Here is an 18,245-nt window from a genome sequence, read left to right as displayed (position 1 = left end):
TGCTCTGAGACCCTGCTTTAGTTGAGTTCATAGCTCACAGTCACCATGAACGACTGCACGACATCCTATTTCCTTTATGTTGTTTCTGGCTCTGGATGCACATCACACCTCCAGCAGAGTAACTGAGCCTCCCCCTGCACCCCCCATAACAGACCTAACAAATTCTGGTCTTAGCTGCTCTCCTGGACATTTCAGAGCAAGCTGCCAATGGTGATTAGTGGTTCAGCCCCTGAGAAAGCAGAGTTTTGCAAAGATAGCTTCATGCTGCTGATGATGTTTCTGCTGCTACAAGAGTTTTTGACAGGACCCATGTTACAGCTGAACTTTCTTCTCCGTCTCCTGCTCAAAGCAATCAACAGCACTCACTTTGAAAAGTTCTTTTTCTTTTTACTTAGCAGTCAAAAACCCCAATACATTTAACTTTCAGAGATGTTCATTTTTTTTCCCCTAGTATTGATGTAGTAAGTTTGGGTCCAGGAGAAAAAAATAACCATCAAATTTAACATGGATATTGAAAAGAGAATTTCAGTTCTGTACAACCAGTGGAAATTACTCTTTAGCTGGGACTAGCAGTGTTAGCTGCCACATGAACAATAATGACTCTCTCTTTCATTACTTTACCATAGAACCTTTTAAAAAACCTTTCCTACTAATGAGTAACTTAATTTTTTAAACTATTTTTTATTGGTGTCTTAGAATATCCACCCCTTGAGACATCTGTGACCTTGAATTCCTTCTTGGGACTAGAGACACTTCTCCCTGCCCCCAATCATGTAGTTTGCACAAAGGAAAATGCAGAGGTTTTTAGCATTTTATACAAATAATTTAGCCTTTTAAACTCCATATCCTAGTAACTCTAGTTCCTAAACTACCTTCCAGGTGAAAAGAAGGTAAGATGTACTTTAGGGGAAGCACCGATTCAGACACAGTCAGTAGTGCTGTTAATAACACAAAAGAAAGCAGGCAGGCTGGTGTGTTCACCCTGTCCTTTCCAGCATGCTTCCTGGTGACAGTATTTGGCCCATGTTTCTCTTGGTGGAAATGAAACTCAAGAGCTCAGCTGGTTTTGGTTTACAGGACCCAAACCAACCGTCCCAAATGCACCTCACTGCTCTTCCAGAACTCCATCTCCAGCTGGTCTCAAAGCTACTCTTCTCTGACAGATATCTGAAAGGAATGATGGTTTGACCTGTCTCACAGTGTTAGGATAGACAAGATCAGACCAGACAAGACAACTGGAGTTGCCACTTTCTTCCAGCTCCATGCTCTTGACTATTGTTTGGGATTTAGGTCAGTGTCAATGGTTACAGATCCCTCTTTCACACTCCAGAGGAATGATTGTCAGAGTTTTTAATGTGGACTAAATTACTTTTGTAGTAATTCCCTAACATTTGAACTACATAACCAGCAACTGAAAAGAGACATCTGCTGCCACAGACATGAGCCATAGGCAATGCCAGTGTGAATGCCTGATGTTTGGCAATAACACGCACAATAGAAAACAGAGTCTTTCAGGGGAGATACGAAGCAGGCTTAAATGTTGGTAATTTACCAGCTCTGTCCACAGTAGCCTGCCATTTTTCATCTTTCTATGGTCTGCCCCAGAGAACCTAGACTGCAGTTTGGTCCAAGAAAAAAATCACCTTCTACTGAAACGTACAGTTCAAGTTTGCAGGTTTTAGATGTGGTTTTACTGGGTGCTCTTGCTTATCCACCCTCTGCTATAATTATAGAAGTATTCAGAAGGTCCTATACTGTCTTAATTTGTTCCTGCCACCTATGTAGTCACATTAAAAAGAGAGACCTAATTAGTGGCTGACCTGTGAACTGGGCACCTCTGTTCCCATCATCACACCTGCAGATGTGGTGTTAAATGGGCTGATGGTTTCTCTGCCTTCCCTCCTGTGTCTGTTCTGGGTGTAATGTACTGCAGAATGTGTGTCTGACAAGGGTAACTATTGCAGGGTAGTTTGAAGCAGGCAAATCTGCTGTCTGCAGCTGTGAGCTGTGTGGGACTCTGAGGCAAAAGTAGGTAAAAGCACTTGTTCTGCTTCTTGTGTCACAGATTGGCATAGAAATGGGGAAATCTGCCTGCTGGTGTGGTTATGAACATGTCTCACTCCGGCCAGTGTGGTTTTGCTGTTAATAGAATCACCACAGATTTCAATTCAATTAGGTTGCTGCTTTAGTACCCCCCGCCAAAAAAAAAAAGGATTAGCAGTGTTCCTGAAGTAATTATTGAAAGGTTTTGCCTTTTTTTCCTGCATTTAAAAGTACTTGTGCCATAAGCAGTGACAGGAGAGAGGCCTGCCCTGTAGGTTCCAAACTGGTTTAGAGCCAAATAAAAGTAATCTGTAGATTTATTTGGGAGCACTCTTCTAAGTATGCATGTAGCAGCCAGTGATTGTGGTCTGTCCTGAGCTATGAACATTTGAGCTCTGTCTTGCTATGAAATAAAGCAGGTTTTAAGAGGACTTAATTTACAGGAGTGAGGTAGAATACAGGGCTTTTCCCCTAGGTTTACACCATTAACCTCTCACTGTTAACCACTTTCACTGATGACAAATTTGAGAAGCAGCTTATGGAATTCAGTAGATGTTTGTCTTTCTACAAAATATTCAAAGCTATCTCTGAGAAACATGTATGTTGTTGGCTGCCATTTTCTTAAAGGATTTTAAATTCTTTCCCTGTAGCTTTGTAACTGAGCTCAATACAAAGAAAGTAGGATATAGCTTCTGTTATCTTCTAATGGTCCTTCCTGGCCTCAAATCTATTCATTGTAATAATTAAACCATCCTGACTTACAGGGCTTTAAACAGAGAGCTGTGACTACAGAAGAAAAAGGGGTCTCTGCCTCAAAGGAAAGGCATTGTCCCACAGGATGTCCAGGATGGCCTGGGTGTAAGGCTGAACATCAGGATATTTTCATTTATTACTTTTATAAAGATATTGATGAAGTTTACTTTCATTTGATGGTGTTAAAATTGCAGTACTTTGAAGCTGAAATGTTTCAAGGACATACATTTATTTGTGGTTTTACAACCCTATGAACTGTAGTCATGAAGGAGAACAATGTAAAAAGCTTTATGTGAGTTTTTTGACAGGAAAACAGCACTCTGATACATATCAATTAAATAGTAAAACTTCAGGGATCTTCTTACTGTAATGTGAAGACAGGTCCCAACAGTTATGTGGTTGGTTTGGGTTTATTTTATTCAAAATAGAACTGACCTCTACATAGTTCTTCCTGAAAAAATGGATTTTTTTTTCTGAAATTACTTAACTTTTTTACTCATCAGATGAGCACTTGGAAAACTGGTGGCTGCAGCAGGAGGTGGATGGTGCTGTAGGACAGGGCTGCTTTGCCCCACTCCCTGGCCAAACAGGGCATCAGCACACGAAGTCCTCAGCAGCTCCACAGTGGGCTGGGCTTGGCCTGAGAACACACAGAAGACACTGAGATGAAGAGATGATACAAAACTGGGAGCAAGCTGTTGATTCACTCACTGAAAGGCAGAGGCCCTATAGAAAGACCTCAATAAATTAACGACTGGGGAATCACCAACCATATGAAATTCAGCAAGGGAAAGTGACAAGTTCTGTATTCTGTACCTTGCATGGGGCAACCCAGAATGTACAGACAGACTGGAGAATGAGACATTGGAAAGCAGTGCCATGGAAAGGGACCTGGGGGTCCTGGTCAATAGAAAGTTGAACCTGAACCAGCAGTGCTCTGGAGACAGGGGGGCCAGCCCTGTCCTGGGGGGCATCAGGCACAGCATCACAGCCGGGCAGGGGAGGGATTGTCCTGCTCTGCTCTCTGTCCTGGTCTTTGGGGTGGTCTCACCTTGAATATTGTGAATAGTTTTGGTCACAACATAAGAAGGATATAAAGCTATTGGAGAGTTCCAAAGCAGGGTAATGAAGATGGAGAAGGACCTTGAGGGAAAGCCCTATGAGGAGGGGCTGAGGTCACTTGGTCTGTTCAGCCTGGAGGAGACTGAGAGGAGACCTCACTGCAGTCTAGAACCTCCTCCTGAGGATGAGAGGGGCAAACACTGATCTCTGCGGTGACCAGCGACAGGACCCAACCAAATTACCTGAAGCTGTGTCAGGGGAGGTTTAGGTTGGACATTAGGATGAGGTTCTTCATCCAGAGGGTGTTTGGGCCCTGGAACAGGCTCCCCAGAGAAGCGGTCACAGCACCAAGCCTGACACAGTTCAGGAAGCGTTTAGACAACACTCTCAGGCACAGGGTGTGATTTGGGGATGGTGCTGTGCAGGGCCAGGAGTGTCTGTGTGCTGCCTGTGTGTCCCTTCCACCCCAGCACATGTTGTGATTCTATAAACAGCCGGGCCTGGGGACCACCTGCGGCTCCCAAGGGAAGAGATGGACGGCGGCCGCACAGGCCGCACCGGGCCCGGCCAGCCCGGGGATGGGAGGAGGCAGCCCGGGCACCGCCCCGCTGTCCCGCCTTCCGGGGCCGGCCTGTCCCGCCTGGAGCCGCCGGGATGCTGCTGCCCCGGGCAGGCGGTGCGGCGGGCCGGGCCCCCCCGGCTCTGTCCGCCCTGTCCCAGGTGCTGCGGCTGGAGCGGAGCCGCCGCGCCGCCGTGGTGTTCCCGCTGCTGCGGCTGGAGCGGTGCCTGGCGCCCGGCGCCGACACGGCGCGGTTCCGCCTCTTCCAGCCCGGGCTGGCCGCCCTGCAGCGCGCCGAGGCGCTCTTCACCTCCCACCGCGGGCACCACATCGAATACGTGAGCTCGGCCGTGCGCATGGAGCACGCCCCGCCGCCCGCCCTGCCCGAGGTCAGCTGCCCCCGCCGGGCCGGGAAAGGGCCAGGGCTGGGAAAGGGGCAGGGCTGGCTGCAGCGGGAGGTGGGCGGGTGTAGATGTGTCCCCTCTCCCCCTGCAGGTGTGCTTCATCGGCCGCAGCAATGTGGGGAAATCATCTTTAATCCGGGCCTTGTTTTCACTGGCTCCAGAAGTGGAGGTCAGAGTGTCAAAAACTCCGGTGAGTGACGTTTTTAACTTCCCTCCCTCTGGGTCTGTCTGTTAAACCACTACAGGGTCATAAGCTGGTACCAGTCCAGAGGGTGGTAGGGAACAAGCTCTTGAGTAGCCTGAGATGACAGAAAGTGCCAGCTCTGGTGGCCATCTGATGGCTGGCACTGGCCTTGCTCTAGCCCAGGAAGAGGCAGAAGGTCCCAGCCTAGCTCTTCAGCCAGGTGAAGGAGCTGCACAACCTGAGCAGGTGTGCTGTAAAACCCTTTGAGAAGAACCAAGCTCAGAGACCCATTAAGGTGTTTTTAGTCTGTTTCATGGATAGAGCCATGTAGGATTGCTACACTGACTGGGCAGTTCAAAGCATTCTGGGGTGGCAGGGGTCTGGTATAGAGATGTTTTGCAGAGCATCTCCTAGTACTGTGCTTAAAGCAGCTTTTTAAAAAACTACCACTGTGCGTCATCTTGCCTAAATTCTCTCTTCAGGGCCACACCAGGAAGATGAATTTCTTCAAAGTAGGGAAGTACTTCACCCTGGTGGATATGCCAGGATATGGCTATCGCGCCCCGCAGGACTTTGTTGAGATGGTGGAGGCCTATCTGCAGGAACGGCACAAGTAAGGGACCTACCTGTACCTCAGCACAGGCAAAGCCAGCCAGACACCCCTATATAGTGTCATGGAATGAGGGGAGAAAATGCAGAGGGGTAGCTCCTTCCATTAGTCCTGACATCATTTCCCTGGAAGCTTCTGCAGTGTCACTCAGACAGATCAAAACAGCAGGAAAGATTGAGGTGCTGCTCCATGCTGACCCTCAGTTTCCATGTGTCGCTTTTCCTGGCTCTTCCTATCCACAGATCCCATGTTACTTGTTTTTGCTTATGAATTTGGAAGTAGCAGAGCAGGCATGAAGCAGTTACTGTTGCTTTTATTTCTGGCAGCTTGAAGAGGACTTTCCTATTAGTTGATGGTGTAGTTGGACTCCAGAAAACAGATCACATTGCAGTAGAGATGCTGGAAGAGTTTGGGATTCCTTATGTGGTAGGTAATGCTTGATTCTTGGGTTGGTTATAAGGTACAGGTCATCTATAAAGGTGTGTACCCTCCACCTGAGGTTATGCTAGTTGACCTACCTAAGCAGTAACCCCACACTGTTTATTATTCATAAAACAGGTTTAAAATGTGTTAAGGGAGACAAGTGGGATTTAAGAGGGTTTTTTGTGTGGCTTATTAAATAGATACTTTTTTATTCAGTGCTCAGCTTGAAAAGGCCCACTCCTTATGCAGGCCATAGAAGTGTTTTGGGGAACTGTGTTAGACCATTTTTCCCCCTAGATATGACCAGAGCTTTCAGACTGCTTTGTAAGATGGTCTAGGATTCTTACAAATGTTCCAGGTTAACAGGAAAATAAGGTTACTTTCTTTTTTTAATCCTCTCTTTCTGCTTCCACATAGATGGTGTTAACAAAAATTGACCGAGCTTCCAGGGGATTGTTGTTAAAGAACGTACTGGAGATTCAGGAGTTTGTAAAGGAGAACACTCAGGGATGCTTTCCTCAGCTGTTCCTGGTCAGGTAAAGCTCCTCTCCACTGCTGCTGTTTCCTTTCTGCTGATGAGTTCAGTAGGGCGAGATACCTAAAACACGTCTGTCTGCTCTAGAGGCAGCACCTCTCTGTAGAGGATAGAGGGTGGGCTGCTGATGGGGAAGTGTCCCTTTCCCTTTTCCCTCTTCTCTACAAGTGAGTGAAGATTGTTTCCAAGGGTGCTTCTTCCTTTGGCCTTTATTAAAGCAGGGCAGCAGTCCCTGTGCTATATGGAGACAGGCTTTGCCATTTTGGAGTTCTGGTAACAGTAAGAGCTTTAATTATTGGATTTCATAGCCAAACTGCAGGCTCTTCCCAACGTGTACTGTGGGACATGTAATTGAACACAACCAGTGGCTGTTTGTCTTTATTACTCCAAGGCAAAGAAATATCTGGCACTGAACATCTCTGCCTCTGTTTCCACAGTTCTGTGGAGTTCTCTGGGGTTCACTTGCTCAGGTGTTTTGTAGCTCATGTTACTGGAAACCTGCCCACTGTAGAGGCCCGCTGAAAACACCTGCTGGCCTGCTTGGCTCATCAGGAACAAAAGGTACCAAAACCAGGGGTCTGGGATGTGACGTTTGCTGTAAATAACCCAGGTTACTATGTGGTATTTTTGAATAAATTAGTATTTATAAAGCTAAGTTCAGGAAGTTTCCAGCGTGAATTAGTCGAGGTTATTATATAAAACTGTTTCGTAAAACCTACATGATTGTGCTAAGGAGGAAAAATGTAGGGAATCTCCATAGGGAAGGGAAATTTTAATACAGCATTTCCTCTCTCTACACTGAAATGTTCAAAAATTTGCTACTCCATACCTAACCTCTGCTATATTTGGGATACTATAATTAATAAATATCAGTAATATCCTTAATAAAGAGGCATATAATCTAGGAAAGCAAAACTACAGCCCTAACATTAAGCAAACTGTATTGCCCAGTTGAACTGAATGATACACAGAGGTTTACTTCTCTCAGCTGGGGTTAGGGTTAGGATAGCAGGGGCCAACCTCCTGTGCAACCTACCATGCAGAGTGGAAATAGCCAACCTGTTGTCTGTGGTGTGTTTGACATCTTGTATATTTTACTTTTGTGACTCTTCTATGTCCTGTGTTCAGTAGGTGCAGCAGGATAGCATGCCTTGCTTGCAGACATTGAGTTGTCCCTGTTCCACAGGGATGAAGGAAAGAACACATCTTTCATGGGATCTGCTTTTCCATGAGTGTTGGCTTGAAACAGAATGGAATAAAAGACTGACGTCTAGAGGAGCCCTGTCCTGCACACTGTCATGAGTCAGTGCTGCCTCAACCTTCTGTTTGGAGATCCAGCATGAATTTCTGCAGCTCCAGGTGGATGAATTGCCAGATGTGAGGCGCACCATCCATGATCTCTCTCGGCTCTACCCTGGCAGCTGAATCACAACACTGATGTGTCCTGTACTCTTCAGGGGAACTGTGACCCACAGCAGCTGTGTCCGTCTAAGAGCACCTGAGACTGTCCAGTTACAAGGCAGAGCTGGACAAAAGGACAGCCATCAATAGCAGCACTCGTACAGGAGAACTTAGTCTGAAGCTATGAAGTGCCTGAGTCAAACTCTGGCACTCAGTCTTTGTCATGTCTTAATGTGGCCAAATGTGGTTATGCAGTTGTCAAAGTTACTTGCATTAAGTGTTTACACCTCAAGAAAGGAAAGTTATTTTCTAAATCACTGACAGTGCAAAAGGGCTAGAAATATCACTTTATTTGACTATGCAATTTCTTGTAAGACACTAGTCATGAGACAAGATCTGTTTGCAGCATGCATGTAAGAAGATGAGAATTTGAGGAATGCAGTAAATGTGGCTTCTGCATCTTAGTGATCAATCCTGTAATTCTGTTAATATTTTATCTCTAATCCCAAAATGCTGCACGGCAAACCAGCGAAGGGGTGCATGATCCTAGAAATGCATGATCCTAGAAATCCTAGTAGCTATACAGATGGAACAAGTGAAAGTGAAGTGAAAGTGGACACTTCAGGAAGGGTCCTTTCATAATATCTTAAAACCAGGATCTTCCAAAAACATCAGAGAAGCTGAGAGAGCTGGGGCTGTCCAGAAGGCAGAAACCCCATAGCAACCTTCCATTATGGAAGGGGGCCTAAAGAGAAGCCAGAGAGGGCCGCATCAGGAACTGTGGCGATAGGACAAGGGGGAACGGGTACAGACTGAAATAGGGGACTTACCTTGGGCACCCTGATCTAGTGGGAGGTTTCTGTGTCCATGGCAGGGGGGGTTGGGATTAGATGATCTTTAAGGGCCATTATTCCACCTCCTTTACATGCTGCAGTTCTGTGAACATGGGCAGCTGTGCCTTGCTGAAGGGAAGGACAAGCCCTATAAAGCCCCTGCCAACCGAGCAAACCGACCGGGCACAGACACCCTTTCTGCCCTCGGGGGGTTAACAGCCCCTCCCGAGCTCCCTCCAAACCAGGCTCTCCCCATCCGGCAGTCCAGCACTGAGTGCCCTGCCCGGGTTTGGGGCGGCTCAGGGCCCGGCAGCCCCGCGGTTGGCCCCGCCCTGGCCGGGCCCGCAGCACCGCCCGCCCTGCCCGGCGCTGCTCGGCGGGGCCGCGGGGCGGGGCCGGGCCGGGGAAGCTGTTCCGGGCCGCGGGGCTGCCATGGCCGACGAGGAGGAGGACGCGCCGGTGAGTGCCCGAGGGGCTGCCCTGCCCGGGCACCCACAACCCGGCCGCGGGCGGGGGCACAGCGGGAGGGGCCGGGGCCGGACGGACACTGACCGCGGTCTCCCCTCCGCTGTGCCCGTGTAGTTCGAAGAGGACGCGGAGGACGCCGGCGGGGGCCTGGACGGCGGGCAGGGCCGGAGGAAGAGGCTGTTCTCCAAAGAGTGTAAGTGGGGCCGGGGCTCTCAGCTGAAACCCCGAGCTGACGGCTATGAGATCCCAAAACCCGCTTCTCCTTAGCAAAACAGCGGATTTCATAATGTGCCTTGGCTGCAACTGCAGAAATCTGCCCTGTAGATGCCCCTCAAAAACACTGCTAGTGCACCTCTGAACCTGGCTGTGCTCTCTGTGCAGTGCTTTGCAGCCTAAATGAATATTTATAACGCCTGTCCTCAGACGTGCCTTTCTGTATGTACAGCTCCTGTCCCTACAGGGCTTTTGTTGGCTTCTCTTTATTTCCTGTATGTTTCCTCAAGAATTTTCCTGCTGCATGCCATCCTGGTGCAGGGATGTGCAGGCTGGTGAGCTCTAACCAGGTGTGTGCAGCACTGAGTGGGTGAATGAAGCCTCACGCTGAGTGTTTCTCTGTGTAGTGAGGTGCATGATGTATGGCTTTGGGGACGACCAGAACCCTTACACGGAATCTGTGGACATTCTTGAGGACCTGGTAATAGAGTTTATCACTGAAATGGTAAGTCAGCTCTATATCAAAACGTCCTCACCAGAACTTCAGCTTTCTGAAGGTTAATATCTCTGACTCAAATACTACATTATCCCAGGCCCAAACTCATGGCCTTAGTAGGAGAAACATAAACTTGGATTTTGTTTTTCCAAGATTAAAGCAAAATTTATGCATCTTGCTCCATGTGGATTTAGTCTTTTAAGTAGCAGTGAGGTTAGTATTATAGGAGGGGAAATACCCACCTGACTTTGGGATTCACTGCAGCATCACTGTATGTGCAGCTGACAGAAGATAAGGCTCAGATTTGAAAGTGTCAACTTTTTCTGTTTGCCCAGTGTCTGTACATGGATGGGAACTTAGCTCTGCCTTACAAAAGAAATGCATATTTGGGCCTGAAGCCATTTCTTTTCCAGACCTGGATACTGTTTCTAAGTATCCAAACATTCCCCTTTCTTTTGAAAGGTTGGTCTTTCCTATCCTTATCAAAATTCCCTACACTGTCCTCTGGTAGGGTTACCTCACACCCTTTCCAAGCTGTGCCTTAACTTCAGCCATTCTGCAGGCTGGGTGTCCTGTGTGTAATCTGGCCTTAGTTTAGATCCTGTTATGTGATGTATATATAGTGGTTGTGTTCAGGGTGTAAGTGACAGGCAGCTGGGGACAACAGAGTATGTCCATGTTTTACTGGGAAGTTCTCTGTGACTAGGATGATGGTGCCCAGAACCTGCAATTGCTTGCTTTTTTATTATAAAATGACAGGAAATAAAGTGCAATTGAAGGCTTAAAAAAACCACCATGGCAAAGGAATGCTGCTGACTCTTTTTTCCTCTCTAACAGACACACAAGGCCATGTCCATCGGGCGGCAGGGCCGGGTCCAGGTTGAGGACATTGTCTTTCTCATACGCAAGGACCCCCGGAAGTTTGCCAGAGTTAAAGACCTCCTAACTATGAATGAAGAACTGAAACGAGCCAGAAAGGCTTTTGATGAGGCAAACTATGGGTCTTGATTGTGTACACAAGCTGCACTGGGGCATTATTTGGGCACCTGCTGCCCAGTAAGAAGGAAGGTCGTCCATGTTGTTTAGAAGGGTTTTTCAGGATGGAGGTCACTGCTGGGATGTCTGACCTCACTCCCAGCCTTTGCTGAGAAATATTCAAGCAGCTGAAACATTAACTGATTGTATGTGGTATACTTAGGTATTTTTATACCATTTGATGAAATGAAAAAAAGAGCTGTAAAAATCCCTGCAGTGGCAGGAGTCTCTTTGAAGTAGGCCTGTGTTGAATCAGATGGCTCGAGGGCTGATGATTCATGATTCTCTAAAATTGTTTCAGTTGTCACTGGGTATTCTTTTGACAGGAAACCTTGAAAATGGATCTTAGTTATCTGTATAAAGACCTTAAGTTCAAGCTACATCAAAGTTGTGGTTTTTGCTCTGTATATGCTTTTTGAATAAAACATAAGTTTGTGCCCACATTTTGTAACTAAACGTACATTGATCAGTTCATACAAGGTGGGTAATACAGGGTTACTATTGCAGGCCACAACTGTGCTTTTCCCTACTCCTGGAACAGCTCAGGGGAGGTAGGATCAGTTAACTCCTTATTTCAGGACAAGCATAAAAAATGCTGAAACAGCAATACTGCACATCAAGGCTGTCCCCTCTACAAGCAGCACAGAAGGAAGGGTGTAAGGCTTGGAAAGGTGTCCAAAGCAGCAGTGGGTGATCAGCTGCAGCCTTCCTGCCATGGATGGGAACTATTTGCACTGTGGATTTTTAACGGCAGCATTTAACATGTGGTTGGACAGTAGTGAGGGGATGAAGTTACTGTTCCTGGACAAGGGTAGGTAAAAGGATAGAGACTATTCAGTTATTTAGAACACCCTTAAAAATATAAAAATCAGCCATTTAAAAAAATCTGTTTTACAAAAACATAATAAAATGGTTGTTATTCTTTTAACACAATTCAGGATGTGAGTTACTGAGACACCATTAGGGTTCAGAGGGGTTTACTTAAAAAACTAGAATGACTTGACCCCTTTCTTCCTTCAAGTCCAGGGTCAGACACCTATTGTTGCAAAAATAGAATCAATATCTGTATTCTCAGCTACTTCTTTCCACACAGGGCCAGGGCTTCCTTCCAGCAGCGGCCGCTTAGGGGTCCCTGTTGTGCTTAGTCTGACACGTCCTGTATCAATGCTGGAATGTTCTTCCTGACTCGGAGACCCATCCTGGTAAGCTGGGAGGATGAGTGATGAACTGTTTTCACAGAGCCCAAAAGGCTCAGGAGGCTTTTTCCCACCAGTCTTTAGAGCTGTTTGCAGGAGTGCAGATGATCTGGTCCTCCTTGGGCCCATCCATGCCCTGAGGTGCTGCCTCGGCCAGCGCGTGTGTTGTGACCCGTACAGGAGGCATTTACAGACAGATGTGCTCACACAGCGCAGCTTTTTCTTCAAGCTGAAGGGGAGCAAAGTGCACAAAACAGAACCTTATCAGCTACTGAAGCGTTACTTCATTTGGAATTTGGAGAGATTTCATTATTACCCATCTCTGTCATTTCCTTATCATACCAAGGAAACAGAGCAGCACCTTGTACAACAATAGCCAAGGCAGTCTAAATAAAGACAACCCTTGCCTCATACATAAAACATGCAGATGATTTAAATTGCATTTTCATCCTCCCTCCTAAGTATTGTACATTTGTTAGCCTTTTAAATCCTTTTTCAATCACAAGTGACTGAAGCTAAACAGAATGCCCATGGTCAGAGCACCCAGTAGCCTGAACTAGGGATACTGAGTTTTAAAAGAATGGCTTAGACCACTGTGTTTCATTATTCTATAGCAAAACACATTATATTAAAATACAGTATTAGACTCAGAAATCCCCCACCCATGCAAAACTACCTGCATCCTTGAGCCTCCACATGGTGCAGCCGGTTGCTTTTCAGCAACTTGTTACGCAGAAAATAAGCTTCTGATTTGAATTTGTTGATTTTGCACCACAGAATAGCTTTTCTGAGTGCCTCTGACAGTTCCCCGAAGGATGCAGCCTTTTGGACCATCTGTACAAGAGATCCAGTGTGCTGTGATTTTGCTATCCGAGATGGAAGTGGTGATGACTTTGCTTTAAAAGGTGTTGATGTAACGCTTAGACCCTGAAACAAACAGTAACAGAAATAGTGTTTTAAAAAGATGATGTGTCAGATCCTTTCAGCTGGAAGGGAGCAGAACACAGGGATTTTTGAGAGAACATTCCTTATTTTCTAAGGAGAAAAGGGAAGAACAGTCTTGTTTTGTGAAATACAAGAAGAGGCAGATATTTAGAATTTGTATTTCTGTCTACTACTGACTTGCTCTCTGGTCATTTCACTTGACAAACCAACAAATGCCCAAATTCCTAAGCAGAAATAAGTAGTGACTGATTTTCTGTGCAAAGCTTCCACACTAACCTGAGCTGTTAGACAAGCAAAAATAAGGCAGAGAAAGGGGATGTTTTCAATCAGGGATACAGTGTTTCAGGCGTCTGAGTCTTTAAAATAAAAGAAACCCAACTATTGTGTGGAAAAAAAAAACCAAAAAAACAACAAAACAACAAACCCAAACCACCAACCTAAGATGTAAAACAATGTCATACAAACCTCCTGTATTGGATGTCTGGCTGGCCTAAGCAAGCTCTTCACATCAAACCCTGGGTGCTTCACTACAGAGAGAGGAGAGTTCTCATTACAACAAGATAGTTTTGTGTCTTTGCACAGAGATACCACAGAGCTCTCTGCAGGCTCACACCTGCACTCAGCATTTCCAGACCAACTCAAGGGGACTACAGTCATTGTGCATTGCAGCTGGCAAGGGATGAAGAGCATGCAGAGGTTTACAGATGGCTGCAAAGGAGAACTTAATGGGTAAAACTTCACACAAACACGTGGACAGCTGCAGTCACTGCCCACAGCCCTGACTGCAGAGGAAGATTTGGGCATGGTTCAGAACCAGCAAGCACAGGATACTTGTATCCTGTACCTACAGCCTTACCTACTCTATGGACTGCAGACAGTGCCCATAGCTTCTTAGCTGTGCAAAAGCAGGGAAGTACAAATAACTATTTTCATTACCTCTTTCTCGCCAGGCTGTATCCTGTTTAAAAGAAACCCCCCCCCCCCCCCCCCAAAGTCATGACACTGACATTATCCACAGCTTTATAAAGCCAAGGCACATGCAGCATTCTCCTCTTCAGGAAGTTTGTACTAGAACCACACTGTGGGTAGTGGAAGTACTTGTTGCTGTTGGACAGAAGTTTTAGTCATTCTCTGAGATGTCAGAAATCATTACACTGGCACAAGGCTTTACCTCTCCTGGCTGTGGGCACCACAACTGTCTCTCCAATGTCCATGGCACACGGGATGCTACAGTTTTTCATGGCACTTGTGCAGGTCTCGGATTTTCTCTTTTTCCCAACCTTTGATACTGCCTCTGGCATTGATGGGAAGAGCTTCTTCATCCAGCTGGTGGACTTTTTTGTTTTAAGCATTAGAGCCTTTTGCTTCTTTGCCTCAGAAGATATGTTAACTCCAAGGAAGTCACTGATATCAGAAGGGAAGGTAAAGCCCTTGATATAAGGGGCCTGTTGGGTCTCAGACACCAGCTGAAGCGTTGTCGACAAGGCACCGTACAAGGATGTGAGGGTCTGCAATACACACCTGTACTGAATCCTGAAGACAGAAGACAAAAAGGAATGGAGTCTCTTCTAGCAAAACATGATGCTCACTGAACAACTCAGCTACCCTTTCCCTGTTTTCCCTCAGTACCATTTTACCTTCTTACACTTCATCACCCTGCTTTCCTTAAGTGTGAGCTTTAAGGAATGGAGGAGTGACTTAACTGGTAAATTCCTGATCGGAGCCCCTCTCCTTCCATAGAGTTTTGCTGAGTGCCACACTTGGGACCCATCAGGTTCTTGGGTCATGTCCAAGGTGCCATGAGGTCTTCCCACAAAAGCACCCTGCACCAACTCCTGCCTGATGCCATACAATTGCCTGCTCTGCTTCCTGGAGTTACAAGATTTCTTGTGCCAAAGAAACTTGCTCTAACAATGTTGTTACTCCTTCAGCTGCAGACAGCAGTTATTCTCCCAGACTGAGAGAGACCAGAACACAAATTTCCCTGGAAAACTCAGCAGTATAATATAACATGTTTATCCCAACCTTTTGATTTCAGCATGAGGCAGGACTTACTCCTCGCTGCACAGAGTACCAGGTGTGTGAGGCAGGCTGACACTAACACTGGGATTTCATTAGAGCTGCATACAGTTTGCTAAGGTCCAAGAACAAAGCCTTCCATAAGAGCACCTAAGAAGTCTCTCCACTTGTACAACTCTGCAAATGCTGGAATCAAGTCCAAAGGCATGGAGGGACTCTCCCTTCCCTACTCCCAACTGAATAAAACCCCCTTAGCAGCAAGGCCTAATTACAAGCCCTTCTCCCTGACAGGCACATCAAACAGACAGACACAAACAAGACAGACTTTTGAACACACAAACCAGAGCCGGCTCAGGAGCCCCGAAGCCAGAGTATTCAGGAGTATGAATTCCTCGGAGCAGAGGTGTTTAACGGACAAGCTGAAGATTACAGCAGTTAAGGTTAAAAAAATAAACAGCATGTAATGAGACTTGCTGAACACACCAACTAGAGGCAATTCATAAGGTGATATCCTGGAGTAATCTGGGAGATGAGTATCCAGACTTTGGATTCCTCAAGGCCAGAACAGCTGCCAGCCAAGCAGCCTGAGGTTCCTACATAATAACTTGAAAAGAAGAAGTTTGGCTATCAAAGAAACTTCAAGTTGCACATATGAATCATACAGTTGAGTCCATCAGCCCTATATTAGGGCCTACACAAGACCTAGTTTTGGTCTCATGAGGTGCTACTGCTGAACTCTAAGAATGTTTTTGTGACGAAAAAAGGATACAGAAAAGCTTTACAGCAACAATCCAGCAGACGTAGTATGAGCTTGCAGCCTCCCAACACCTTCAAAGCCACTGTTTCCAGCACAGGCTGGCTGGGAACCAGGCACTCTGCTTGGGCTTTGGATGCAGTTTTCCTGTTGATACAGGGATGAAGAGTTGGTTATGATCTACTATCCTCTTCCTTTAGCTCTGCAGATTGAGTTAATGGATATGGGAGATATGGGATCATGACACTTACTTGGGAATCAGTTCTACCAGAGTTTCCAGGCAGCCCAACAGATTCATTTTCCACAGGCGCTTCAAACATTGCTCTACCTAGGAGAAAAGAAAACTCCTTTGAGTGGTATTCTGAGAGACTGAGTGCCCTGGTCTAAGAATTGTCACTATATTAAATGACACCTTCTCCTGATCAGTTTAACAGCCCACACTGCAGGTTTGTGTGATGGGATGTTCTGGGACATTTCTGTATCTGCACTATGATGAAAAACATCCCTTCATCACTCTACTGTCAATACAGAATTAAGTGAAGGACTGGAGTAGTCCATGTTTAATTGGTGCTGCATGATTTTCCTGCTGTATACAAAGGCCTTTACTACTGGATGCCAAGAAAGAAAACATATAAACAAATAAAGAAGGTAAGGACCATTCCTGCTCCATTTCAAAACAGTTATTTGAAGATGCTGACAACCCCTTTCGTGGAAAACTGGCAAGGTGTTCACTTTTCATCTTAGAAAGTATCTACTAAGTAGGATAGGGTTATTATACCTCCCTCCCATTATTATAATTAGTTGAGAATGATGTCTCTGTATTACTGATGTATTCAAAGGTATGGAATTGTACCTTCTTTAGGTCTGACCATGAGTATCAGAGAGAAGGGCTGGAAAATGGATATTGCACTTGCTACACAGGGCCAGGAAACCCACTGGGCTCAACCCGATAGAACAAAAGCGCAGCTGCTCCCAAACTTTTTTGTGCACGATGCTCTGGGCGCCAAGTGCTGCTCCAAAGGCCTTTCGGGGAGCGGTGACTGGGCCCGGCAGTGCCCAGCCGTGGGGTGCCCTGTGGAGCTGTGCTCACCTGCTGCAGGGCCAGGTAGGGCCGGTGCCGGAGCAGCCGGCTGTGGTACACGTAGAGCACGGAGTGCAGGACGCGTCCCTCGGCGGCCAGGCCCGGCCCCGACAGCCGCTTCCCGGCGATGTGGCACCGCCGCCGCAGCACCGGCAGACACCTCACTGCGGGCGAGACCCGGACACCCCTCAGCGCCGGGCACCCCTCAGCGCCCACCGACCGCCCGCCCGCCCGCCCGCCGCAAACACCCGGGAGCGGCCCCAAACACCCCCCACCCCCCCGGGCACCGCGCCGGGACCTGCGGGGTGCCGGGCCGCCAGCGGCACCGCGGCGCTGTTGGCGGGCCAGGGCACGTCCAGCCGGTTCCAGGGCTCGTCCCGCCCGCCCCACGCCGCCATGGGCGCCGCCATCTTCCCGCCGCGCCCCGGCCTGGGCCGCACCATCCGCGCGCGCCGGCGGGGGGAGCCGCGGGCCGCACCAAGTCACCCCGCATGGGGGCGGCGTGTACCAAATGCCGCCAGCGAGAAGGGAAATAACTATAAATTATTAGTGTTATTCACTTTTTTTTTTTTTCTTTTTTTTTTTTTTTTTTTTTTAAACCTCGCAGTTCTCCATTGTGCGCCTCGGGAGCTGCTCCGTGGGGCGGTGCAGGAGCGTTCCCGGGGATAAGCGCAGCCCTCGGCCCTGCGGCTCTGCCCTCCCGGGTCACACACAGCCCTCACAGGGATGAAAAAGCTGCGTGTTGGCCTCAAACCAGGAGAAATTCATAGCCAGACTAGAGGATATAGCCTTAAGATGCACCAAGGAAGGTTCAGGGTGGACATTAAGAAGAATTTCTTCACAGAAAGGGTGTTCAGACATTGGAATGGGCTGCCCAGGGAGGTCCTTGGCGGTGTGTGAGGGAAGGGCGGACGTGGCGCTCAGTGCCAGGTGTGGCTGACTCTGTGTTCGGTCACAGGGTGGACCTCAATGATCTCAAAGTTCTCTTCCCACTCAGCTGATCCTGGGATATGGGCGTTTGTTGGAGTCCAGGGCATCCCTCTGGGCGCCCTGGGAAGTCACAGACTTCGGTAGAGAGGCCTGGGACCCGAAAAAGAGGGTCTGGGGTCTGTGCAGGGGGGTTTGCCTGGCACAGAGCCCAGGAAGACACAGGCTTTGATTTTGGTCCATGAGAAAAAACATCTAACAGAGAGAAGAATTGCAAGTCACAAAGGTGTTACAGAGAGTAGTG

The 18,245-nt window shown here is 47.4% G+C and overlaps 3 protein-coding genes across 5 annotated transcripts; 2 read left to right on the top strand and 1 right to left on the bottom strand.

Annotated features, from left to right (window-relative positions):
• Positions 1 to 4,512: 4,512 nt before the first annotated feature.
• On the top strand, positions 4,513 to 8,505 carry GTPBP8 (GTP binding protein 8; the record flags this gene model as incomplete). Of its 3 annotated transcripts, none has more annotated exons than XM_083855785.1 (7): positions 4,513 to 4,806; positions 4,913 to 5,011; positions 5,488 to 5,618; positions 5,942 to 6,041; positions 6,456 to 6,574; positions 7,011 to 7,134; positions 7,760 to 8,505. In XM_083855785.1, the coding sequence occupies 6 exons, from the start codon at positions 4,513 to 4,515 to the stop codon at positions 7,093 to 7,095; spliced, it is 828 nt and encodes a 275-aa protein (XP_083711911.1). In that variant the 3' UTR covers positions 7,096 to 7,134; positions 7,760 to 8,505. The 3 variants fall into 3 exon arrangements, with proteins under 3 accessions (XP_083711911.1, XP_083711910.1, XP_083711909.1); XM_083855784.1 differs by having other exon boundaries at positions 7,705 to 8,505; XM_083855783.1 differs by having other exon boundaries at positions 7,702 to 8,505.
• Positions 8,506 to 9,211: 706 nt separating this feature from the next.
• On the top strand, positions 9,212 to 11,462 carry TAF13 (TATA-box binding protein associated factor 13). Its single transcript, XM_083885195.1, has 4 exons — positions 9,212 to 9,266; positions 9,390 to 9,468; positions 9,896 to 9,993; positions 10,822 to 11,462. Exons 1-4 carry the CDS (start codon positions 9,240 to 9,242, stop codon positions 10,990 to 10,992), a joined length of 375 nt encoding a protein of 124 aa, XP_083741321.1. The 5' UTR covers positions 9,212 to 9,239; the 3' UTR covers positions 10,993 to 11,462.
• Positions 11,463 to 11,575: 113 nt separating this feature from the next.
• RMP64 (ribonuclease MRP subunit p64) lies at positions 11,576 to 17,803 on the bottom strand. Its single transcript, XM_083885196.1, has 9 exons — positions 17,313 to 17,803; positions 17,024 to 17,178; positions 16,185 to 16,261; positions 15,949 to 16,080; positions 15,521 to 15,598; positions 14,332 to 14,693; positions 13,626 to 13,687; positions 12,892 to 13,142; positions 11,576 to 12,444 (listed from the first exon to the last, which is right to left on the bottom strand). The coding sequence occupies exons 1-9, from the start codon at positions 17,455 to 17,457 to the stop codon at positions 12,048 to 12,050; spliced, it is 1,659 nt and encodes a 552-aa protein (XP_083741322.1). The 5' UTR covers positions 17,458 to 17,803; the 3' UTR covers positions 11,576 to 12,047.
• Between the last annotated feature and the right edge of the window lie 442 nt (positions 17,804 to 18,245).

This window comes from Zosterops lateralis, assembly GCF_965231275.1.
Source record: "Zosterops lateralis genome assembly, chromosome: 2".
Classification (NCBI taxonomy): Eukaryota; Metazoa; Chordata; class Aves; order Passeriformes; family Zosteropidae; genus Zosterops; species Zosterops lateralis.
This window is presented reverse-complemented; position numbering and strand designations above follow the sequence as displayed.